The sequence below is a fragment of the Mesoplodon mirus genome (genome assembly GCF_964341445.2).
Source record: "Mesoplodon mirus genome assembly, chromosome: 2".
Lineage (NCBI taxonomy): Eukaryota > Metazoa > Chordata > Mammalia > Artiodactyla > Ziphiidae > Mesoplodon > Mesoplodon mirus.
Window position 1 is genome coordinate 213,562,823 of NC_138977.1, and position 26,787 is coordinate 213,589,609.

Sequence of the window (26,787 nt, forward strand, 5' to 3'; positions counted from 1 at the left end):
TAAATTACATAAGTATGCCTACCTGTAACACTTTTATAAGGTAAATGCACATGGGTTATTTTGCCATAAATGTGCACACGGACCAAGATTTATTCTAAAGCCCCCTTGTTTCAGCCCTGCCGCTGGTGAAGGTACTACTGTTCCCCAGCTCCTTCCTTCTTTCCCTGGCAGCGCGGCAGCCGGGCTTGGAAAATGCGATAATGATGCCATAAGTACCCTAGCGCAAAAGTTGTTTTTTGTTCCAAAACATTGCCAGTTCACGGCATGTAAAACTACCATGGATGCCTCAGCCAGTTTTTCTTTTTCCCCAAATAAAGCAAAGCATTAATGAAGCAGCCGAGGGCCTGGGGAAATATTCTGTCATTCTTTCAAGTGAAATTTCGTCCCCTCTCTAGGCAGGCTCCTAGATTTTCAGCTGAAGTATAAATAAGTGTCTAGCCAGAATTTGTTGAGTAGTAGGCCGTGCAATTGAACTTGTTTACCGCTATTGTTACCTCTAATAACCGTTCACCTAAATAATGCTCTGCCTTCGTGTTTCCCCACATACTCATCCAGTGACAAGAAGGCTTTGAGTAAATGATGCACAGGTTATCCCATTCTCCAGAGAGAAAAGTAAGTGTAGCCAGGTTCCCTGACCTGCCTCTCATTGAACTTATAAGCCGGGAAGTTGGGTCAGGCAGGGCTCCACCTCCCAGAGGCTGCATTCTCTTTGGTACCACCTACTCCTTCTGGAACCCAGAGTAAGGCAGGTGGTTAGTGGGGCCAGTGTGAGGGCTGTTTACCAGGCCGGCAATCTCATGGGTCGGCAGAAGGCCTATTTTGAATGTGGGGAAAGTAACCTCTTGTTTAGAAGTATGGAATGTAATATTCAGACAGTTGGGAAACATTTCGGGTGGGGTCAAGGGCAGAGATGAGAAGGCATCCATAGATCCATTCATATAAGTGGAAACGTTATCCCAAATACGTATGCAAAGTAAAGGACACACGTATTCATTCATTCATTCATTATCTTAAGGGTGCCATTTGGAACCATCCTGTACTTTTTTGCCTAGCGCATTGGAAAAAGTACTTCCTGCCTCCACACTCACACAGTGTCTGGCTCCCCCTGCCTGGCCTCTCCACTTTCAGTTATGTTATCTTCGTCTTGATGGCTTAGTATGGAGCCTCAGCTTATTCGTCTGTAAAGAAGGGGGATACGCATGACTTCTGAAGGGGCAGGGCTGTGGAGCCTAGCGGTTAAGAGCACTGGCTTTGGAGATGGACACCCTTTGGTTTTCACCCTGACCCGCGGGCTCCTCACTTCTGTCAGCTTGGGAAGTTACCAATCTGTGTCCTTATCAGTAAAGTGAGGAAAATAATGACTATCTCCCTCTCGGATTGTAGTCAGGAATGAGAGGTGTTGTGAGTCAGGTGGTCTGGTAGAGAAACAGCTTTTCAAACAGGATATGTTGCTTTGCCCAATGTTCAGGAGGGGTGTGCTACTAATACTTGGAGGGCTTTGAAGATAAGTCTTTGGCATCAAAATAAAGCTATGTCAATTCTTACTATTTGGTTTATGTCAGTGTGTGAAGGCAAGGACCTGCCAGAGAAATGTGTGAGAATGGCTATGGGCAAGCACCATGTTTTCTAAATCGAATACACCAGCAGCTGTAAGATATGCCTTTAATCTAATAACACATTTTCAGGGAGTAAAGAAACACTTCTGTGTTAAATTTCCGTACCTATCACGTGCATCTAAATTTCAGAAATGTCAACATGGAGGAACAATGCAAGTCTTAAGATGGAGAAGCTATGCCTGTGTTCGTTTATAATTTGAATGAAAGCTGGGCAGTTTGGAACTCTACATTCCAAACGAATGCTACGTAAAAAAACTTCCAGACCCACTTTCGATCACGTAAAGGTGTAGGATTTGTATGGGGTTCCAGGTTTTTTTTTTTAAATTAAATTATTTATTTATTTATTTTTGGCAGTGCTGGGTCTTCGTTGCTGTGCACGGGCTTTCTCTAGTTGTGGTGAGCGGGGGCTACTCATGGCAGTAGCTTCTCTTGCTCTAGGCACGCGGGCTTCATTAGTTGTAGCTCACGGGCTCTAGGGCGCAGGCTCAGTAGCTGTGGCGCATGGGCTTAGTTGCTCCGCGGCATGTGGGAATCTTCCCGGACCAGGGCTCCAACCCGTGTCCCCTGCATTGGCAGGTGGATTCTCAACCACTGCGCCACCAGGGAAGCCCCTATGGATCAGGTTTTTAAGCTGCGCTGAAAGAATAAAAGCAAATCAGAGTCATGAGACAGGATCGGCCAAAGATCAGCACTTAGAAGATCCCGTGGACCAATTTTACAGGATTCTGTTAATGAAGATTCTGCAATTCCAAGTTTTCACCTTGTTTTTAACCATGAAAGGGAGGTGCTCGTATTGATAGATGATGGACCTGGGCTGCTGTGCAAAGCTTGCCTCTCCATCAGCACACCATTGAACATACGTCCACATTCCAACCTCTCTTTAGCCCATCTCCCCATTGGAAGGGTTGGGCTAAAGCAGCAATGGAACAATGATTACTGACGCTTCATCAGAAGGCGATACTTGAGAATTTAATGTATTACCGTTCTTCTGTATTCTCTCGGGAAGAATGGGCACCTCGCATTAATCTTACTGTAAATGTGATGCATTTGAACATACAGTGGAAGAATGGCCCAAAGAGTATGTGTTTCTGCCGTGAGCGGTTTTGAATAAATCAACATAATAGCCCACAGTTATTAACATACTATGTGAATTGGACAGCGATGTATACTTTGAGGACCTTGAACTAAATCTACCAGTGAAGAGCCTGTGGGATGAGCTCCAGAAGGACTGGAGCCCTGGGTGTTGAGGTTGTCATACAAAGAAATGAACTGCAGACCACGGGCAGGAAGAATCTTCTGGTAATACTCAGCCCAAAGTAAATTTTCAAATGCTTGGACTGCAAGAATTGACTGATGTCAGGTTAACTGGATCTGGACGTCTAAATGTGGGTCAGTTTGGGTTGGAAGTGATTTTATTATCCACAAACCTCTTTGTACCATTCCCCCCCGCCCCAAATACTTAGCCATAATTTTTCCCTGTTGCCAAGCTTCTCTGGTGAAGCTTCTGAGAGGCAATATATTTTTCTGTTAGATTTCATAAGTAGTGCTAGACTTTTGATGTAATTATGTTTATATTTCACAGAAACTTTCAATGTGTTGAAAATTAAGTTCCAGGCCAGAAGGGAATGAGGGCTGGGCTCAGACCCAGGGAGCCTGAGTCCTTTGTTACTCCTCTCGGAAACTTGCCGTGTGACCCTGGGCAAGTCTTGGCATGTTTTATTTCATAGATTTTAAAAAAGACAATAGGGGTTATGTATGATTGGGGGTTTTGGGGGTCCTTTATAGCTTGGAAACTTAGTGATTCAATGATCTCTGTCCTCTGCTGTGACTGTAAAATGGAAAACAGAGTCAGTGGACAGAGCCTTATAAGCTTGGAGGACTAGGATTCTCCTCAAATGGTTCTTCTCTCTTTCATCGCTGGGTACCCTTTAAAAATCTCTAACTGGGGACATGTCTTCTTCCATGGCATTTGGTATAACTTTATGGACTTCAGTTAAACTCTGAAGCCCCTTTTAGAAAGTTAGTATTTTGTTAAGTCTTAAGTGCCTTATGAAACCTGCTGAGGAGATAACAGTCCTGGGAGACCATTTATGACATGTGAGAACAGTGTAGACTTAACTCCCCTTTAAAAAAAATGACTAATGAAGCTTACACCAACTTCCCATTTTGAACAAAACATAACGATTTTTGTATACAAGGCTTTCACGGCCCCTCTGCTCTGTACACTCTTGCTCACTGTTGACAGTGAACAAGATTATTTATTTGGGTAAAAATGGGCCCACCTGGATGGTGATGACCCAGAAGCCCTTGTGAGTGGTCCAGGATGCTTGGAAAGGAGGGAGGATGTGGGCTTGGGGAACAAAGCATGCAGTTCGGTTACTGTGAGTCTTGCGGGGTTTATTTTAAGGCTACACAGGAGAATCAGGAAGAAGAGATGCTGCTGTAGTGGTTTGGCCTCCCGGAGACATGGACAGGAATTCAACAGCTGGAGAGGGGCCGCTGGCCATTGGCTCTGGCAGTCTGGGAGTGGGGGACTGCTTCCAACCCCAGGCTGCTGGAGGGACGGCAGGGCCGGAGTTGCTCCACGCCGAGGTGGTACTTAGCCCTTGGCCCGTCTCCTCTCATCTTTGTGTATCATCTCTTAACCCTTCCCAGTCTGCAGGCCACTTTCTCTCTGCACCCTCATGCTCTCTGCCCGAGTCCCCTTGTTCTCCTCACTTCCACACTCACGTTCCACCTAGGCCCTCTCACCTCATGGACTTCTTCTCTTTGTCCCGTTACCTTGGCTCCCAGTTTGTTCTGAGTTGCCGATTAAGTAAACCAAAAAACCTAAAAAACCAAGAGGGAGAATTTGGCTCCCTGGCCCTTGTTTGGCTGGGGTTTCTGTGCCTGTTGATGGCCACTGTCCAGCCTTGGCCGTCCTTGGGTAACATGCTGTCTCCAGTCCAGTTATCAGGGAGGGGCTTGCACATGGTGGGGTGCAGCCCAGGGTGGGGTGGACCTCCTCAGAGGCGGATGGTGGGTGTGGTGGGCACGATGGTGTGTCTAGCTCAGAGGGAGAAGTGTGTCTGTAACAGAAGCCTGTTTCTTTCTGCTGGACTAAGTCAAAGAAGCCTTCCAGGAGTATGTGCTGGGGCCGTGCGAACAACCGCAAAAACTCAGATGTTATTCAGAAATGGAATTGGGACGTGTCTAAAGAAGTAGACCCATCTGGTCTTCTGCTTGTTGGGGGACTGTGTATACACTGGGTGCTTAGTGTGTTCACCCAGGGCGTTCAAACACTTTGTTCACTCAGACTCTGGTGCAGCCTTCTGTGCTGGGGAGCTCCACTTGCTAATTTCCAACTCTAGGTTCTAAGCACTAATTCTACAGCTATCTTCCTTGTCTTTTAATATTCACTTCCACAATGTAGAAGTCCTGTGTTCCATCACATCTAGTAATAGAACGGTGCTGTGTGGGGTGTGTGAGATGGGCCATACACACACACACACACACAGTGTTGCACACAAACACACAGACCTGGAGGAGTCCACGTTTAATCATTCTGGTGCTTACTTGGGAGAAGGGGCCTTCTGTGTTTGCTGGTGACTTGTTTGAGTATGCATATATGTATTTTGGAGACAACTTCTGCGAAAACTGTAAGGGCCAACTAAGGGCCTCACCAAATGCCCTGGGGTCCTGTTTAGGGCAGAGGATTTTAGTAGGAGTGGTGGGTTGGTATAGTGTAGTGGAATGGACCAGCCAAGGCTTTGGAGCTAGATGGGCAGGCCAAGGTTTTTGGCGCCATTCCTTATTACCTGTGTGTTAGAGCAAAGTTACCTAATCTGGAATGCCCTCCCCCTTTGTATAAAACATTAAAAAAAACCCCACAAAACTCCTTTAATGGAACTCTGTAGTGACAGGTATCAGAAACCCAACCCGAACAAGTTTAAATAAGGAAAAGGGGAGTTCTTTGGTTCCCATAACTAACTTTTGGGAATGGCAGAGGTAGAGCTTGCTAAAGGGACAACTGAAATGCTGTCCCACGAGGGAATATCAGCCCTTTGATTGTGTCCTCTCTATGTTGTCTTCGTTTCCTCCTACTGCAGAGCTTCGGTGGGAAGTCCTGGAGGATGGGTAGTGTCACAGGCTTTCATCCTTAGCTGGAGGTTGGTGGGATTCTTGCCCCAATTTGGACCAGTTAGTGAGTCTGAGAAGGGGGGGATCATGTAAGAAGATGGAGGGTCCCATTGGATCACATGACTGGCTGGTGTTAGGGTGATTCCCTGGGGGAATTAGCTGGAGTCAGTCTTAAAAAATTAATTAGGGGCTTCCCTGGTGGCGCAGTGGTTGAGAATCTGCCTGCTAAATGCAGGGGACATGGGTTCGAGCCCTTATCTGGGAGGATCCCACATGCCACGGAGCAACTAGGCCCGTGAGCCACAACTACTGAGCCTGCGTGTCTGGAGCCTGTGCTCCGCAGCAAGAGAGGCCGCGACAGTGAGAGGCCCGCGCACCCTGATGAAGAGTGGCCCCTGCTTGCCACAACTAGAGAAAGCCCTCACACAGAAACGAAGACCCAACACAGCAAACATAAATAAATTAATTAATAAACCCCTACCCCCAACATCTTCTAAAAATTAATTAATTATTGAATTTTGCCTTAAACAGCTGTTGTGAAGTTCTTAGCCCTTTTTCTGGTATCTACTAGATGCTCTTCATTAGTTTTTTGCCTTTGCTTGATCTTAGGGGTTAGCCTATTTGGAGCTAAGAACTGGTCATGACACCTCCTTCTGTAGAATCCAATGTAATCCTGGGCATATTCCCTGTGCTGTTTGCTGTGTCCCATCTGCTGAATAGGGGCAAGACCCTCTGGCAAAGGAGAGCCCTGTAGGGATGGGTATGCAGTATATTTTTAGGATCCACCATTGCAGATACAGCTTTCATAGAGTTCCCAGACTTTGGCATTTATTATTATTGCTTTTTAAGTTGGTCACACTCTTAATATGGCAGGTGAGGAAAGAATGCTGAAAAAAGCAACAGGGTTTAGGCAAAGATAGCTGCCAGTCCTTCTCTCTAGAACCTGGCTTTTCTCTCTGAGACCTCCTGCAGGAGGGTATGCAAAACAGGTGCGTTCTATAGAGCGTCTGTCATGTCCAGGGCACTGTGCTAATAAGCTCTCTACCTCCCCTTGGAATTGAACCCTTGTGACATTTTAAGGTAGATAACATTGTTAGCCCTGTACCAGTAGCTTGAGTCTCAAGCAGATTAATAGCTTATCCAGATACTTTCTAAGGACCTTCCAGATTATCTTTACTTTTAGTCCAGGAGACAACATTTAAAGCTGACTCAACCAGAAGAGGATGAAAGCCCCATGTTTGCGATGGCTGAACTTTTTTTTTAAACGATAGTTTTATTGAGAAATAATTCACATACCATACAGTTCACGCATTTAAAGTGTACAGTTCAATGGTTGTAGTATATTCAGAGTTTGCTGCCATCACCACGATCAGTTTCAGAATATTTTCATCACCTCCCTCCAGAACCCCTGTCCCCATGAGCAGCCACTCCCCATTTCCCCCAGTTCCTCCCAGTCCTAGGCAACTACTACTGTATTTTTTGTCTCTGTGGATTTGCCTGTTCTGGACATATTGTATAAATGGGATCATACACCTCGTGGTCTGGTTCCTTTCACTTAGTAAAGTGAGGGACTTATGGTGGAAACTTGCCCAAGGTGGCCTCTTAGCCTCAGCCTTCTGGAAGTCAGCGTCCTTTTGCTTTCCTCAACTCTACCTCACCACCCTATCTGCTACAAGAAGCTGGAAGATAGAAACACCCAAGAGGTCGTTGTGAGTACAGGCGAGCCTGCTGGAATATTAGTGGTGGAGCGCTTGGTGGGTTAGTTCTGGACCCGGGACCATGGATTCCTCCCTCTTATTGCCTGGTGGTGACTCCAGTGTTGGTGGGGAGAGGGTTAAACGCCGTCTCCCTGAACTTCTCCCCCAGGGGGAATTCCTGCTTTGAGGGTACACTGGGCCGCAGAAGCTTGAGTATCTGTCTTTTGTGATGTTGGAACAGACGTGGAGATAGGGTACCGATTCCCTTGGTGCTAAGAGGGGCTCCAGGGGAGTTTCAGGAAACCTTGCCTTTTCTCTTCTGTATTCTCACCCCCGGGCCCCCCCGCCCCCGGCTTTTCTCCCCTGGTTCGCACATCGGAGGGAGGAATCTTTTACCTTTTCTGTTCCCGGTGGGGCAGCTGCAAGGAATGTTATCGGTGTTGGGACTGGGCACGGGTCCAAACCTTGTCGGTGCCCGAGCTGAAACCGAAGCTGAGCCCGAGACGGCAGAGGCTGCCACGGAGATTTGTCCTCGGCAGCCCGGGGCGTCAGCGACCCCGGCAGCGGGGATGGTGCAAACCCTCTCAGGCAGGTCACACTGGTGCAGGTCCCCGGAAGACTGCCATCCCTCCCCAGATGATTGGGCTCCTCTGGGTCGGGGGCCAGCCTGGGGCTCTGTGGGTGCCAGAGGAAGCAGAGTCAGGGCGCCCCATCTTCAGTCACGCTCCCCAGGGAGAGTGGCTGTTCAGACAACTTGCCGTCAATAAATGGGGAAAGTGCCTTCCAGACGACCCGCTCGCTTATAAACTACTTAAATAAGAGGAGCCGATACCCATGTTATTCACGCTTGGAAGACTGGCAGTGGAAAATGAGAAGTTTTTATTTGCGGTGGCTTGGTGGGAGCTCATAGCCTGGTTCTTGCCTTGATCTCTGGCTAGCTCTTTTTTCTTGTCTGCCTTTTGGGACGAAGAGTAACAAGATGCAGGGTGCTTCCCTGCATGCATCATGGTAATGATATGAGGGTTGGCACTGGGTCTGAGATGTTTCTGGTGTCTTAGGTAAAAATGTGGAGACCAGGCTTCTCGAGGCGACCTAATGAATTCAGGTGCTAAGTGCTGAGTGATGAACCTGGATGCTGAACTAGAGTCACTACACCGCTCATGTCCACGAGGCCACCAGGATGCCGGAGACTGGCCGTGTTTCCATAGGGCAGAGCCGGGTGGCCCGGCGTGAGATGGGAGAGCGCAGCGCACACCTGCTGCACCTGGGTGGGTTTCTCTGTCTTTCAAGCAGGTGTCTTTCCAGTCTAGAACTCGGGCAGCAGGCGGAGTTCCTGGGCTCCCTTCCTGCTCGGGATCTGTAGAGAAAGAACCATCGAGTTGCCATTGGGTGAGTGTCAACCCTGAAAACCTAGGTTTTGATCATCACGAGAGGGTTGGATTTAAATGGGTCACAGGATGTTCTGGACTCTTCCCTGTGGAGCTGCCTCCCGCTCCCATTTTTATTCTTGCAAGCCTTTCCAACCTGTTGGCCTCGGCGTGAGTCACTTAGCCAGACTGCCGCCCATCCCCGTGGCCTGGATGGCTCCCAGCGGGAGTTGCTGGCACGGCGTCCAGAAAACAAACCACACCCCGGGAATGGTGATGCATCGCAGCATTTCTCCGCTCTGGACAGGAGGCACCGGGATCTCGAGATGGGTCTGGGGTTTGGCCCCCCTGCCTCTGGCACTGCTGTGACCTCTTGTGCCCGTGGCTGGTGAGCAGAGGAATGCTTTCCCGTGGCGGTTTCGAGGGCCGTCGGCAGGCTGACTAATCCACCAAAGGTCCGCGAGGGTGTTGATGCTGCCCGTCTCTTGCTTGAGCACAAACGTCCTCTGGGACCTCGTAGATCCTCAGACCCACTTTATGCAGAACCTTCTGGATTTATGAATTAGACTTGGGCTCCATTTTGTATTTTGTTCTTTGGATTCTTTCATTAAGGAGATCAGAGATAAAAATCTCATTGTTTTGCCATCTGGCTACCAACAGACTCCACCCACGCTGAAGAGGGAATAGTTTGGGTTTTCTTGAGTGACTGGGGTATCTGTTATAGATCAGCAGATTACTACAGCTCTGTGGTTTTAAAGAGAGCAAAACAGGCTTCCCTGGTGTCGCAGTGGTTAAGAATCTGCCTGCCAAAGCAGGGGACACGGGTTCGAGCCCTGCTCTGGGAAGATCCCACATGCCACGGAGCAACTAAGCCCGTGTGCCACAGCTACTGAGCCTGCGCTCTAGAGCCCGTGTGCCACAACTACTGAAGCCCGAACGCCTAGAGCCCGTGCTCCGCAACAAGGGAAGCCACGGCAATGAGAAGCCTGAGTACCACAACGAAGAGTAGCCCCCTCTTGCTGCAACTAGAGAAAAACCCACGCACAGCAATGAAGACCCAATGCAGCCAATAAATAAATAAACAAATATTAAAAAAAAAAAAGAGAGACCAAAATATACTGGGGACCATGCCCACCCCACCTTTAGACACATACTAATCTTGCTAGTACTGTCACTTCATCCATTTGTGAATGACAATATTAGGGACGCTTAAAAGAGCTGCAGGGCACTATGGGACCTTGGCACACAGTTGAAGGCTACACACTAGTCACTGGGGAGGCTCAGGGGGATGTTTACAGTATCATCATATTTTTCTGGGTTTCCGAAACTGATCGCTGTTGGAGGATTTGGATGAAAGTTGGCTGATTTTGTTGTTGCTGCCGGCTGCTGCTGTGATCTGGGTACCTTTTCAAGCTAGGGCCTCTGCATCCGTCCATGTCATAGGAAAATTTTCAGGCCAGTTATCTTTAACTCATTGGTTCTCAGCTGGAGTGATTTTGCTCTCCAGGAGACGTTTGGCAACATCTGGATGCATTTTTGGTTGTCACAGCTGGGCAGGGGATGCCACTGTCATCTAGTGGGTAGAGGCCAGAGATACTGCTAGGGCAGCCCCCCATCCCCCCACCCGCTCCGCATCACAGAGAATTATCAAAAATAAAGAAGATGTGGCACATATATACAATGGAATATTACTCAGCCATAAAAAGATACGAAATTGAGCTATTTGTAATGAGGTGGATGGACCTACAGTCTGTCATACAGAGTGAAGTAAGTCAGAAAGTGAAAGACAAATACCGTATGCTAACACATATATATGGAATTTAAGGAAAAAAATGTCACGAAGAACCTAGGAGTAAGACAGGAATAAAGACACAGACCTACTAGAGAATGGACTTGAGGATATAGGGAGGGGGAAGGGTAAGCTGTGACAAAGCGTGAGAGTGGCATGGACATATATACACTACCAAACGTAAGGTAGATAGCTAGTGGGAAGCAGCCGCATAGCACAGGGAGATCAGCTCAGTGCTTTGTGACCACCTAGAGGGGTGGGATAGGGAGGGTGGGAGGGAGGGAGACGCAAGAGGGAAGAGATATGGGAACATATGCATATGTATAACTGATTCACTTTGTTATAAAGCAGAAACTAACACACCATTGTAAAGCAATTATACTCCAATAAAGATGTAAAAAAAAATGTCAGTAGGGCTGAGGTTGAGAAATCCTGCTTTAACGTGAGTGTTTATTGAGCAACCATCCCTCTGTTATTCCTGAAACTAAAGAACAGACTAAGGTCTAAGAAAGAATATTTTAAAATGAATGACATCCCAATTTGCCAGTGTATGTTTTAAGTTGTCTCTTTTTTTTGCCAATGACTTTATGTACTTAAAAAATACCTTAGTGGGCTTCCCTGGTGGCGCAGTGGTTGAGAGTCCACCTGCTGATGCAGGGGACACGGGTTCATGCCCCGGTCCAGGAGGATCCCACGTGCCGCGGAGCGGCTGGGCCCATGGGCCATGGCCGCTGAGCCTGCGCGTCCGGAGCCTGTGCTCCGCAACGGGAGAGGCCACAGCAGTGAGAGGCCCGCGTACCGCAAAAAACCCAAAAAAACCCAAAAAACCTTAGTGGTCTACTAGAGTATTTTTCAAAAAAAAAAATAAAGAAAAAAAGAAATGGTTAAAACTACACAAACGATGATTTAAAAGTTAGTAGCTTCTCATGCTTCCAAAAGTCTGTGATGCAGAGAAAAGCCCCCGTGAGCTATGTTTTGTTTGTTGTGCTCCAGCAACGGGTTTCGATGGTACCTGGTTAGTAGAATAGATGATGTGAAGTCATTATATTTGCATTTCTCAAAACCCGCTAGTTTCCCACTCACCTAATATTTTCTCTCCACCCCCTCCCCACTTTTTTTTTAAACTTAAGTGCAAGACCCAATCAAATCATCTTGTTTCTCCTGGAATACTAAAAGTTTTTTTTTTTAAGTTATAGCTCCAGATTACCTTTTAGAGTTCACATTTCTGCTTTCTAAATCCTATTCTTAAAAGGAACCGTACATATGATGTATGAACAGTACATCATAAATTTCGTGGCTCTTCCATGACATTTCTGGGGAAGTAAATGAAAGGTGTAAATTAAGAAAAGCAAGTGTTTGTGGTTCCCACTTTAACCTTCTGTTATGTTAAATGGCTTTGTTGAAGAGAGCTGTCATTGCTTTTGAAAACTTGGAAAAATCCACAGCAAGCTGTGCCATTAGTTGCCTTTGGGACCACAAGATGTTTGATGTGAAAATTATATGGCCACATCTAATTGGGTATATTTTCACCCCACCAGATACCAACTCGAGATGACTCCTCCCCCTCCCCAGCTTTTTTAGCTAAATTGTTTAACCTGAATTTCATGCTATTGAGAGTTGCATTCCAGTAATCCAAGTGCCATTTTTCAGTGTCTTTTGTTCAGTAACATGTCTGCATGACCCAACCGTATAAATTTCTAGACATCTGGCAAGAGCTGGATATTGATCCCTCCCTGATTTGGGGAATGGTAAGACCTGTGACTTCTCCATAATTCACACTCCTCCTTGTACCCCGTGGAAACCTAGCCAGTCAGTGGAAAGAAAACAGAAACTCTCTGGACCTCTGCTTCCTGTGAAATGGGAATAATAATTCTTATCCTGCCTGTTTCCCAGAGTTGTGTATTCGTTTCAAATAAAATGTGCTGAGAATTCAAATAGAAAGCAGTTAGAGATACGATAATGGTGGTTAGGCCAATTGAAACTTCAGAATTTTTAAAATATTAGTTTATTCACATACTATACAGTTCACCCATTTAAAGTGTACACGTTAATGATTTTTAGTGTATTTACAGAGTTGCAACCATCACCACAATCAAGTTTAGAACATTTTATCACCTCCAGAAGAAACTCCATACCCATTAGCTGTCACTCCCCATTTCCCCCCAACTCATCCCCCATTCCCCATCTATTCTCTGTCTCTGTGGATTTGTCTATTCTAGACATTTTGCATATATGGAATCATACAATATGTGGTCTTTGGGGACTGGCTTCTTTCACTTAGCATAGTGTTTTCAAGATTCATCCATGTTGTGGCATCTGTCACTATTTCATTACTTTTTTAATAGCCAAATAATATTCCATTGTGTGGATAGATCACATTTTATTGATCCATTTATCAGTTGATGGTAAACTTCAGAATTTTAAAAATATTAATCTAGACCGTATTTAATTGTTGAAATTATCCCTTTCCTTTTTATCGGAAGTTAAGCGCTTTTATGATAAATACTGTTACAAGGCAAAGATTTCCAAGTCTGTGAGTGGTCTGCATATTTGAAGACATACTTAACCTCCACAGACTCTGCTTGGAACCAGACACTGGATAAAGATGACTTCAGAGTTTGGGTCTCCCTGAGGCACTGAAAGCTTTTAATCTATGAAAGTAGTAACTATTGCTAGTAGGTTTTTCTGTATGTTGACCAAGGATTAAGACTTTATCTTCAGTGACTCAAACTTGTTCCTGAAAGCTGCTATCTCCTTTTTCTTTATTTTCTCCTCAAGTGGTAATGACTCAAATGGCATCCACCAAAGATTGTGATGAGAAGAGGTTATTTCCAGCCTAGGGAGTCTTTTTGTTTTATATTTGGTTTGCTTGTTTGTTACTGCTTTGGTTAGTTAGTTTTACCTGTTGTAAATATTAAGAAGCCCAGGTATGTTTACACTCTGGAGATAGGAAAATTCATCTTGTCTGGATTTGCTGCACTGGCTCTCGTCTGCACTGTGGTTGATTTGATGTGGCCGAAGGTGGAATTTCTCTGTTCAGGGCGGTGGACCCAGCCTGGGTCAGCCGCTTGGTCATCAGTTCCGATCACTACCCTCCAGGACTGTCTTTGGCATTCATGTCCCTTAAGTACTTTGAGGGGAAACTTTTCAGGGCACACGTGAGTTTTTTTCTTTATTGGCTGCACATGTGAACCGTATGAAGATGATTTTCACTCCAAGAAACCTGAACAATCTTTAAGAGAACTCTGAAAACTAGGTGTTCTCTCAGAGCCACCTCAGTGAGAATATGTGAGTGATTTTTCTGGGCTTGACTACACTTTAGCAGGGCCCATCCATTTAGTGGTGAGAAGAAATGGGAGCAAGATGGGATTGACTCCTTCAGCTCATGGGTGTACTGTCTCTGTTGCCTTCTACACACACACACACACACACACATATGCACAATTTAGGATTTTTTTTTCTCTCTCAAGTTTCTCTTTATTAAAAATATAAATATTCGGGGTAGAAGAATAGCCAACAACTTGGGTGGCATGGGATAATTGGTCTCATCCCCTTATCTTTTATCCTGTGGCTCCAACTCTCTCTTTCAAGCTGAGAAACACCGAATACCATAGTCCTGAGAGAATTCATCACCCCAGTCCAGGCAGGACCCATTATGGTGTCCCAGGTGTGTGCCCAGTGACAATAGTGGTGGCCGCTTAAGTTATGAAATTAGCAATAGTGTGATTCTGGGGATGACAGCTGGGGGATGACTGTCATTCTGGAACCAGGGATGTTAGAGAATGGAGCTGGCAAGCCTCTCCCCAAATTCTCACGCACCTTCCCGTTCTGAATGAGATGGTGTCAAGAGTGGTCCTGCCTGTGGGCGTCCATTGTTTGTTTTGTGTTTTTTTAAATTTTATTTTATTTATTTTTTTATACATCAGGTTCTTATACATATTGGTGTATATATGTCAATCCCAATCTCCCAATTCATCCCCCCCATCCCCCTTCTCCGCTTTCCCCCCTTGGTGTCCATACGTTTGTTCTCTACATCTGTGTCCCTATTTCTGCCCTGCAAACCGGTTCATCTGTACCATTTTTCTAGGTTCCACATATCGTCCATTGTTTTTGAATATTTATAACCTTATAGCCTTGCAGTGTGATTCCCTCTTTCATGATGTTTAGGGAGAACTTTTTTCCCCAAATTATTTCAATTCAGTAAGTTTTTACGCCATTAGTATAATGCATTTCAGCCAAAATGATTTGTTTTTCATAAACACTGAGAAGGTTTAAATAACATTTTCTCATCAATTAGCCGTCATTTGCACAGTTATTCAGTTATTGCACTATGAAGACCCTCTGGAGTTTGATGTTGTCAGGAAACATATTAGCAGAAAATAGTATGTTATTATCTAATGCTAATAATTGGCGAGTAGAATTGAGAAGAGAAGACATTTAATTGGGGCTCCTGTGGCTCACAAGATGTGAATTATAAAAACATTTCCAGGAGAAGTTCCAGGGTTTGTCTAGAAACCTGTTATTTGCATTTTAAAACATTTGGTCCCCATTGATCCGAGAGGAGGGTGCTGTTGATCACCGCTGCTTTCTTTTTCAGAGCAAAGCACTCTAAATTTCCTGAGTAGTCACTAGCTCCCCAGGCACACCCGGTCTCTGTGTTGTCTTTACAACCTCTCAGCTCCAGTTTTGGGTGCTTTTTTTTTTTCGTCTTTTTGTAGGCGATAAGTTGGTTTTTAAAGAGAGGATTACCAAGTACACATCACCAGTCCCAATCAGACTCTCTCCCCCTCTTGGTCCCTTGATTCCGCGCAGTGCTGTTCATGGCCCCCAGGGGCGTCATACGGACCCACATCCCTTCCCGGAGGCTTTCCTGGGAGGAGGAACTATCCTTTAGCAAAAATCTCATTAGCAGCACGATATTACATTTATTTATTAGCTGGATTCACAGTGGACCTGAGCTTCTGCCTCCAATTCTTCCACAGGGGTCCTCTGCCCACACGTGTGAATCAGCTCCTCTATTCTCTCAAAGTAATGGATGAGCATGTTTTTTCACGAGCTTGCTGGCATTTTGCTTGTCTGGAAAGATGACACTGTTAATCTCTCAGTTCCATATGCAAATAATGGAGATGGAGGTGGCAGGGAAAAGCTTCACTTTTCTACCTGCTGAGGTCACCATGGAACCTCATCACTGTCTGAGGAAACAGATGGGAAAGATGCACTGGCGCTCCGCTAGTGTATGGGTATCCACGGAATTAGGTTGACCGTAGAAAGGATTTCGTTTAGTGTTCCAGCAATGTCTATTAGAACTTCATTTATGTTTTGCATGCCTTAGCTAAATTCCCAATATTAAGGTTAGCTATTTCACATTATTAACCATCCCAGAAAGCCTTGACTTCACTTAAAGTCAATTAATTTAGTTAATTTGACTTAACTAATAACTTAGTCAATTAAGTCAGTTAATTGAGTGTTGATATCAGCTAAAAAATAAAAGCATGTCCTTTATTCAAAATTACTCAAGTAGGGCTTCCCTGGTGGCGCAGTGGTAGAGAGTCCGCCTGCCGATGCAGGGGACACGGGTTCGTGCCCCGGTCCGGGAGGATCCCACATGCCGCGGAGGGGCTGGGCCCGTGAGCCATGGCCGCTGAGCCTGCGCGTCCAGAGCCTGTGCTCCTCAACGGGAGAGGCCACAACAGTGAGAGGCCTGCGTACCGCAAAAAAAAAAAAAAAAAAAAAAAAAATTACTCAAGTAACTTTTTTAAAACTTTATCCCAAATTCTTCAAAAGATATTTTATATGACTTTTCCTTCATTGTTTATACCGTAATAAAAAATATGTTTTATTTTCAACTTCTTGAGAAGTATTTTTTCCCCTAGAGAACAAAAGTTGGCAACATTTTCTTTAATAAACACCTTTTGAAATGATGCTACAAATTCCCATTTGTTATACCTTATTGCTAAAATATTTTTCCTTGGCCATGTAGATATTTTATCTGGTAAAAGAAAGCTTTTTCTCCTCAAATATAACTTTCTTCAGTAAATATCACCTCTTATATAATGGCCATGTCTAGGTATCCAGGCACGTTGGATTTGTACTGAGAGCGATTGGAGGACTTAATTGTATCCCCCGCCTCTGCGTTTTGTATTGTATCCCTCGCCCTGCAGAATTGGAGCATGCTGGAGGGTGAGCAGGGCCCTCACAAGTCATCTAGCAGCTGGCACCCTCACGTGACTTGACAAACTGAGCCTGCGAAGTACAGGGCACACAGCTAGTTGGTGGGAAGTGGCAGTGACAGTGAGGCCCCACATCTGTCTCTCTGCTGAGATTGAGGAAGAGGTGAACTGTGCTTTGCAAAAGACTAGTCTTAGGGTTGACTTAACATTGGCTCCTTTTGTGTTCATTCTGTTTGGATCCTGGTCTCTTTCTCACTAAGATGAGGTCCTCAAGGGCCAAGGCAGACTTTATTTCTACATCCCTTGAGTGTAGGGGTAATGATTTTCACCACATGCCAGCTCTGAGCAGGGTGGCCTAGTGATAGTGACACGGATAAGGGAAGAGGGAGCTGCCGTAGGTGAGCCGGGCACTTGCCATTCCTGACTGCAGGCCACTGTCTTCCATATTGGAGGGTACCCGCAGTGTGTACACACACACGCACCCCACACAGACTCTCACACCTTGTCACTCACACATGCTCACATTTTGGGAAAATAATCATGAAAAATAATGTTGCATACATTTGCCACGTCTGTGATGGTATCCTGTTTTGGGGAAAAACTGGGTTCACCTTTAATGGCAAAAATGGTAGCTTGCCTGGAGCCGTGATTACAGTTTTTTTGCATCTGTGTTGTTTGGCAAGATCTTTCAAACGTAAGGAGTTCCCACCAGAGTTACCTTACCTTCAGAGGTGATAATTATTGATGGACTCAAAGCTAGATCAGCATGACCTGTAAAGATCTGAACTCTCTTTCCAAGGTTATGTATATGTGTGTGGGCTCTGGTTGGTTGGTTGGATGGATGGCTGGCTGCTGTTGCTTATTTGTTTTTGGTGTCCTTGTTTGTACACACATGTGCGTGTGTATGTGAGTAAATGATAAAGAGTTAAGAGGTTTTTGCCCTCCCTCCAATTTTTAAAAAATTGTCATTTTACTAGTTTGCTTCTTTAGTGGAATGGCTCTTGCGTGTCCTTCTCTCAGATGGATTTCTTATCCCTCCAAAGATGCTGCAGGTTCAAAATAAAACTCTTCCATGTTATGCATAGAACCCCTGTCTCCTAGTTTTTAAAACCTGGGTTTTGGTTTGTTCTTTTCTAGCTGTGTAGTTCTGGGTAGGTCCTAATTTTATCCCTAGACTTAGGGATTTTAAAAAATCATAAGAAATTCAATTACGTGATTTCTAAGACCCATTCCATTTCACAATTCTGATATCTTTGAGAAACCCACAAATAATCCTTTCCCTCTTGCTTGGGGGGAGAAAACATATAAAAACATAACCCAAATATATTAGGGTTCTCCAGAGAAACAGAACCAATAGGAGATAGATAGATAGATAGATAGATAGACAAGTATAAAAACAGATTGATTATAAGGAATTGGCTCATGCAGTTATGAAGACCAGCAAGTCCGTAGAACTGCAGTTGGCAAGCTGGAGACCCAGGAGAGTTTATGATGTAGCTCTAGTTGAAGTCTGGAGGCCTGAGAATCAAAAGAGCTGATGGTATTAGTTCTGGTCTAAAGGCTGGCAGGCTTGAGACCCAGAAAGAGCCTATGTCTTAGTCCAATTCCGAAGGTAGGGAAAAAAAAACCAATGTCCCAGCTCAAAGGCAGTCAGGCAGGAGGAGTTCTCCCTCATTTGGGGGAGGATCAGCCTTTTGTTCCCATTCAGGCCTTCAACTGATTGGATGAGGCCCACCCACATTAGGAAGGGCATTCGGTTTTATTCATTCTACCAATTTAAACTCATCCAAAACACAGAAATGCTCAGAATAATGTTTGACCAAATATCTGGGCACCCCATGGCCCAGTCAAGTTGACATATAAAGTTAACAATCACACCAAACTTTACTGAAACAAAATTGAAAGCTTTTGCCTTTTTCTTCCTGCCTAAGAGGTGGGTTTAGAATTCTCCCAGTAGCCAACAGCTGTTGGCCAAATTTGGTCAGAATAACAAATTTCATACAAAATCTTTATTTCTGGAGCCTTTAGTATTTTTAATGGTTTTGGTTTTTAAATGCTTTTCAGCTCCTCCTATATTCTTTTCTTTTGTGTTTCTTTTTCCTGGCAGAGCAATTTGTACTTCCTGGCTCCTTGGTTTCCATTCTGTTGCATTAACATTTGAATATTGCCCAGCCACCTGTTGAAGGCGGCTATAAGCTCATAAAGAAACAAAATAGTAGGATATACAACTAGTGCTCTAACTTCTTAGTGGTACACCTTGATTCTGCTCCATGCGGCCACATCCAGAACTGGTCAACACCCCATGTCCTCAGGGGCCAAGCCATCAGGGAAAATGAAATCTCCTACCTGCTCTGCCTGCCGTTTGTCTTGACACGGCACAGCCTCAACTTCTGGAGACCACATCTTAATAGAGTCAGTCAGTGTCACTGGTGGCTTCAGAGGCCCTAGAGGAGGAGGGCCGAGTGACAGTTCTAAGAGGTGTGTGGTTTCTCAAGGCTCCCACCCCCATCCCAGAGACTGGCCACAAGCCACATTCATTCTTATTTTGAAAAGTACTAGACACTTACTCCTATATATTGCCTTGTAATAATCCCCTCATCATGCCTGGAGCATGAAACTCAGGAGGCCTTCATTTACTTTTCCTGGAGCATCTCCTGTTTTTTCCACGTTACTTGCTTGATGTGTGGATGGACGATTATCGAGGTCATTCTAAGGCAACTAGAATCCTCCGGTCAAGGTGCCCTTCTCTCTCCTCAAACCCAGCCCAAACTGGCCTGAGCAAAATGAGTGTATTGACCCATAATTGAAAAGTTTACAGGTAGCGTGGCTGGATCCAGGGGCCCATATACCAGGACATCATTTCCTCCCAGCTCTGGGCTCTGCTTTCCTCCAGGTTGACTTCATTGCATGGAAGCAGGTTTGAGTCCAGAGAGACCTTATCTTCCCCACAATTCTGAATCAGTGGCTGGGTAAGGGGGTGTGATGTGCTGAGCGCATTAGGACTGAGTACACTTACCCATCTGTGCAGGTAGGGGTAGAGTCCACTCTACCCAGACTATATGGCTTGAGAGTTAGGGTGGTACCTCCTATGTAATTCAGGGCACTGTTACCAGAAAAAGCATGAATGGATGCTGAGCAGAAAACTTGGCAGACATCTGCCTTCATAACCTTTAGGATGTGTTGAAGAGTCTTGTATTTGTTAGGGGAAGGCTCAACTAGAGTTTTGTCATGGAACAAAATGATTTGTATTGTATTTGTATATACATTTGGATCTGTTTATAAGACATCTTATAGCCCCCAGATTTGAATTGGCTTATAAGACCTCATGTTATGTAAAAAGATTAGAAATGAATAATTAAGGAAATTAAAATAAAGAGCAAGGCAGGGTAGACCCCTAAGATAAGATGGGGGTAAGGTTAGTCTCACAAATTTCAAAGCTGGTAGATCCCACAGTATTGGTAGGAGTGACCTGCAAATTCGGCTCTGAGGTTCCCAGGAAGGGAAGAGTATCTAGATCCTATACAGAGGCGTGCGTGTGTGTGTGCACGTGCACGCCCATGAGCATAACAAGCCTGTGTGCAAGCCCCTGTGGGAGTACAGGCCCTAAGGAAAGGCCATGGGAAGATAATAAAGAGAATGTGGTCTGTGGTAACCTTAGATACATTTCTTTTCCAAACTCCTGGGGTGCTTGCCCTCGGGAACCTTGCCTCTTTGCTCTCAGCCTTGTGTTAGGAAACGAAATAAGCAGACAAGGATTGAAACCCCCGTATTGCGGGGTTCCTTTCAGGAACAGTTGGAGGGCTAAACCGTGTCCCCTTTGGTGGGAGGCAGTTAAGATGAGTCACGGCTGCGGCAAGGCAGAATAGGAGGACCTTGGTTGTCAAGCTGGGCTAATCTTGAAAAAGGACTCATGCTTGCCCAGTGACTCACATTCCTGTTTGCAAACGAGCCCTGTGGAGAAATGCAGAGTGGGAGGTTCTGCTCCCTGGGTGGAGACCGGAGACCCCCAGGGGTGGGCAACCCGTGCTTCCTCTGGGGCTTCGGCTGCCCTTCCTGGGAGCAGAGCTTGGGGCTCCCGGCAGTGGTGACTTTCCAAGTCCAGCCACGGGGACCGTTGCAACCAGCGAGGGCCCTAGAGTAGCACCAGTTTGCAGGAGATGTGGCTCCTTCTCAATCTGGGTGTTCACATGGCTTTTGGCTGGTTTTAATCCACCTGGATAAGCCCCCCACCTCCCCCATCGGAGGACCAGGTTATATGGGAACCATGTAAGTTATTCTAGAAATGTGGCTGCGCTGTTTTATAGATTTGTCCGTTATTTCCATTGATTTTCTAACTCCTAGAGTCTTTAGTACCCACTATGCTCATTCTGCTATGTAGTGAATATCAGAACATAAAATATTGGATATTGTGCTCAATCTCATGTTCTTAATCCTGAATTCTATTATTTGGGATTAAAAAGGGTGAAAAATTTGTTCATGGGCTTTTCCTTCACAAAGAACTTTTTAAAATCTAGAGTGGAGAAGTTTTTAAACGTCTTACAATGCACATAAACTTCATTGTAAAGGAAGACATAATCCTTTACAATGAACACAAAAGGCATAGATCTTTTCTTTTTTTTAAAGGCGATTAGAATGATATTTCCTTGTTGTGAAATAGCCCTTCTTGGACCCCACGTCGCTCTTAACACCCCTCAATTCTCTACCCCGTTTATAGAGCAATAGTCAACGTCCGGACAGGCAAATGCATCTACATAGCACCACCATGAGTTGACTGAGACCTGGTCCAGGTCCCCCCCTCCCTCGCCATTTACTAGCTGTGTGACCTTGGGCATGCTCCTTAACGTCTCTGAGTCAGTTTCCTTGTCTGTAACATGGGCACAACAGTGGTACCTACCTCACAGGGTGGTTGTGAGGAATAGTGGAATAACATGAACATTCCCGTCCAGAGCCCCAAACAGAGAAGCAGCGCTCATCATAGGACTCCAGCTGGGTTGAAGTGCAGTGGAGCACATACTTCCTGAGCACCCAGGGTGTGTGCTGCCAGATCTTTCAAGGGGTCCACATATGTCAGTGTAGTTGCTGCTCTCAAAAAGACTGCAGCCTGGCAGAGGGAAAGGTATTAAGACAGCTCCCCAAATAGCTCTAGAATTGCGTGGAACCCTATACAATTGCATTTTTGTAGGGTAGGAATCGCAGCAATGTCACATGGTTTAAACTAATGGAAAATTCAGTAAGGTAAGTCGAGAGAGAGAAAATGCTAGCCAGCGGGCTTCTGAGAGGAAGGAGTGGCGTGTCCCTAGGGGGAACGATGGGCAAGGGTGGGCTCAGCGGGAAGGGATGCATCAGAAAGGCTGCCAGGAGGAAGTTGTGTTGAAGATGTCGCTGGCCAGCAGGGAGGTGGAAGAGTTCTGGGTTCGTGGGGGGAACCATGATCCTCCCCGCTTGGAGTTTGTAGAGAAGCGGGGGTAGGGCAGGAAGTCAGGCTGGGGGCCGTGAATGCCTTGCTGACTGCGCCCGCCTCCCTCCCGAGCCTCACTCTGTTCCCCTTTCTTCCTGGCAGCAGTGCCCCCTCCCTTGCTGCACTCAGGGACATGACTGTCAGCACTTCTACCCCCCCTCAGACTTCACTGTCAGCACTCAAGTCTTCAGGGACATGAAAAGGAGCCATTCCTTACAAAAGGTTGGGGAGCCCTGGTGTTTGGAGGTAGGTCTCGGAGCAGAATGACGGTATGAGATGAGCGGGCTCTGAACTGAAACCACCCATCCAAAGTTTACCTCCCACTAGGGCAGTGCCCACCGCCGTGGTCCCCAGTTCCCGTCACATCGCTGTCACTTCGGGTACCGTGATGTCTGGGTGTGCTGACCACGGATAGGTTTATCATAGCCATAAAAATGCCAGCTTACGAGGACTGGGTAGAGGGAGGTGGTCCCGCAACCCCGAGGCGCCGGGCTCCCAGTTAAAGCCACGTGGTCCGGTGTCACGCAGGGCTTCGGTGAGAATGATGAGCAGCACGTTATCCCATTACACTTGACCCCCAGGACATAATTTCCTGGGACTCTTCAGAGCTTCCAGTGGAAGAGAAGTTATCACCTGAACTTTGTCTTTGTTATTTGTTCTTTAGAACTTACAGATTTTCTTTCAGAGTTCAAGGTGCTGGGCAGTGCTGGCCCTTCTGCAGTGGTATCTTCCTGAGGCAGCCGCGAATGGCTTTTCTGGCAGATGTCACTCTCCAAGGACAGGAAGCGTGTTGTTAATTTCCTTTAAATAATTCAATACGATGTCAATACCCCACACTGCTCCGTGCTTGAGAGTGACAGTTCTCTTCAAATTTGTAGTCCCAAAGAATAAAGAACATCTAGAACACGCTTTCATCTTCAGAAAAGCAAAAGTCAATGCAGATAAAAAATTGTAAGGTAACTCTTTAGACTTAAACAGTGAATGATTTAGTACTAATGCTAGCTTTTAAGTTTTTTTAAAAAGGAAAGTGAATATTTAAGAGGCAATTAGTAAAGCCTCTGTCTTTGAAAAATATTTATTGTATACCTACTATGCGCTGGCTGCTGTGCTGCGTGTTAGGGCTGCAGGGACAGAAAACAGCAGAGGCCTAGAATCACAGGTAACGTGTACGTGCGTCTTGCCTTTGGAGAGAGAAAAGGCGGGTGAAATCATCTTTAAAAGCTTGTTCTAATTTAAAAAGTAGTAAATAGCCCTATAAGAGAACTAGAGACACAAAGAGAAACAGGTAGAAGAAAATATAAACACCCACGTTCTTTTTTACCTAGTTATAATCTCTTAATATTTGGATGCATTTCTTTCTTGTCATTCATGTGTCTAAAGTTTAAAAATATTTTGTAAAATTGGAACGGTACCTTACAGAGTTTTGTATTTTTCTTTTCACTCGGTTGCTCTTATACACCATAATGTGTCCTAATTCTGGTTAGTAACTTCACGCGTGGGTGTCTTGTGGAAATCTTCCTATCTAATTGTTCCCCTCTGGCCAGATGTGACTGAAACTGAGGATGTTTCTAGGGTCTTTTGACCCCACATGCTCCTTCCTCTCTTCTGATGAGGCCTGTGCCCGGATTACATGTGTCCCGTGCACGTGTACGGCCGTGTCTTTAACTGGCCTGGGTTGCACAGAGCTGCTGCACTTCTTGGCAGCAGCCCTGACCTGAAGGAAGCTTCTTCTCAGCAGCCACTCCTTGGTCTGGCTTTTAATAAGAGTCTCTGTTCATTCTGACTGTGGATGATAAGGCCATACCGATCATAGTTATTCCTCCACCAGGGCCTGGCAAATGGTAACTCATTAATCTTTGGTCAGAGTTATGAGGTAGATAAAAGAGAACCAGGCACCCATTCTGAGTTGAGGAAAATGAAACAGAAAGACGGGGCTTCTTCCTTATAACTCAAGATCCACAGGCGCTGATTAGATCCCCGGCGGCGCCAGTGACTACGCTTGTTTCTCAAGCTTTGCCCTCAGGACAGGGAAGCATCTCTTGGGGAAGTGCCAATACACCCAGCTTCCAGGATTAGGTCTAAATCCCTAAGTTGTGAATAGACCAGACACAGAGACACCACCACTCGGGCTGTGTGACCTCGGGCAAGTTACCCAAGTGCTCTGTGCTTCAGTCTCCCCATCAGTGTAGGGGGATGACATGTGAGCTGTTGTGAGCATCAGTGGAGTTGAGGATATAAAGCGGGGGCTTGCTTGGCCAGAGGTGCTGGCGTGCGTGCTCCGTCTGGCGCAGACACCCAGCAGGATTCTGGAGGCATCACACACTGCTGGTGTGTTTGTGCGATGGGCTGGCCTCTGCTGGGGGGGGGCGGGTATCTCAGTCGTGCTGCATGCTTTCCACGCACAGCTTGGGTGTGTTCCGAGATGGTTCTGGGTAGCATAGTGGAAACCTCGCATGACCGGAGTCAGAACTAGGTTTGAGTCCAGCGTTCTCTCACCTCTGCCGGCAAGATGCTTTATCCCTCTGTGATGCATCCCTGTGTCTGTTAAAAGGGGGTGGTAGGGGAATCCCTGCCCAGCCTGCTTCACTGGGTACCTACCAGGATCCCTTGACATACTGATCAAAGAGACTTTTAATACAGTGCTTCCTACGGTCCCGGCACTTCCGTAAGCGATTTGTGTATATTAACTCTTCAAAACCTGACAACACCCCTAAGAGGAAGGTGCTGTGATTATTGCCATTTTGCAGATGAGCCACAGAGAGGTTAGGTAACTTGCTTAAGATCACAAAGGGGTGGAGCTCTAAAACTGCTGTTAATGAAAGACCCTGGCAAAATAGCCCATGGTTTGGAGCTTTCTCCACCAACCATCTTCCACCTGCTAAAGGAGATTGGGTTAGGTCCTGTTCAACACCCAGCCATCTCAGGAGCTGGGAGGAAACTTCTGGTTCAGGACATCCAGAGTCCAGTTTTTGCTTTTCAGGTACCATATCTAGAATACTTTCCACCCCATCCATACTTAACCTTCATTGTCCCGGCTCCCTCTTCCCTGTGATTCGGCTTGATTCTAACCCTTTAGAATCAAGGCTGTCTCCTCTAGGGAATTAAGGTTGGTAGACCAGTTGATTAACCATGACTAAGAAAGTAAATGTCCACCTGGGCAGGCATGAGTCACTTCTTTCTAGTTAGCTATTCATGGCCATTTTAAAGCTCACCACACAAAGTCATTACACGGAGGCTATTACCATGTTTAATAGTGACAATAATAGGGCGTGACCCATGGCATAAATGCATTCAGATAAGAAAGAAAGAGGTTTTTCCTGTAATTGCTTAGTCAATACCATTTTTACGGAAATGCTTGCAAACAAACTTTTAAAAGGTTCTTTGTTCAGATCCTTCTCTTATTCCTTCGTCTTGAAGGGCTTCTCTGAACTCTTCCTGGTCAGTGGCTGGGGGTTAGGAAGACGATACCCGCTGTCCCTTCTGATATTTTGGTTGACCTACCTTTTTGCTGGTTTTGAGCCTAATTTTGTTTTTTCTTTAGGGGTATGTGAGTGTGTGTGTGTGTGTGTGTTGTGTGTGAATTCAGGAGGGGGCACATTATTGCTGGCACTTGCTTATTAACTTCTCAAGTTATGCATTTAAGGAAAAAAAAAGGCTTCTGCTAACTTTGCAAAGCCAGTCACATAGACAGGGAGTTAACCATTTTGGTGAGAGGAAATGAAACTTTTCTTAGGTTTATTAGACCACATCCTATAAATCTGTGGCTTATTATGTGTCTGATTTCTAAAAAGCATGGCATCATGGCCAAAGTTTTATTTTTGCTTATTAGTCATTGAAACAAATATAGATATTGCTTCATTTCCTTAGTACTATGTTTTTCAATATGTTATGTATGGAAAATCTGGATTTACACAACAAAGTACATTAGAAGGAGGAAGTATTTGCTTTATAAATCTCTGCATTATAACTTTGGATTACCAAGCGTTCAGTTAAGCTAAAATGTTTAAGTCATCCTCCCTCTCCTGATTACATAGAGAAGCAGGATGAGAAAACAGTAAAAATATTTCTCAAAGGCAGAGTTAATATTTTGACATACTTCCTTCCAGTGTTTTAAAGGATGTGTTTTAAAAAAATCATAGGCGGGCTCATATCGTATATGTAATTATTTTCTGTCTGTCTCACATCTCTTGTAATAGAAGCCCTTTCCTGTGTATCCTGTGAAGACTCTTGGTAAAACTTCTAGTGGTGTCCATTCCAGAATTGGGTACCTCTCAATATGCTTAGTCATTGCCCCAGTGCAAACACACTGTTTCTAAAGTTCCACTCTTACAGTCTGGTTGCATCTCATGTGGGAGAGAGTGTGAGTTGAAAATAACAAAGACAGAATGACTTTGGACATTCCATAATGTCCCCATAATATATATGACCCATGGCTTAGCATGCACAGCCCTGGATCATTCTGAGCAAGCGATCCAGCAAATTCACCCCCTCCCTAAATTCCTTCTCAGGGTGGGATGGCTGGTGGGACCACTCATGTTATTTTGCAAAGCTTCTCCTTTTTCTGTGTGCAA

The 26,787-nt window shown here is 45.4% G+C and overlaps 1 protein-coding gene across 42 annotated transcripts in view; it reads left to right on the forward strand.

The window, feature by feature from the left end:
* The window catches only part of TCF7L2 (transcription factor 7 like 2), a 200,535-nt gene that overhangs the window by 104,416 nt on the left and 69,332 nt on the right, over window positions 1–26,787 (forward strand). For 13 of the 42 annotated variants that reach the window (XM_082611784.1, XM_082611821.1, XM_082611822.1 and 10 more), the window contains one exon: window positions 22,319–22,462. The exons of the other annotated variants lie outside the window; for them this stretch is intronic. In XM_082611784.1, coding sequence (XP_082467910.1) covers window positions 22,319–22,462 — 144 coding nt within the window. The remainder of the gene's footprint in view (window positions 1–22,318; window positions 22,463–26,787) is intronic. 42 annotated transcript variants of the gene reach the window in all.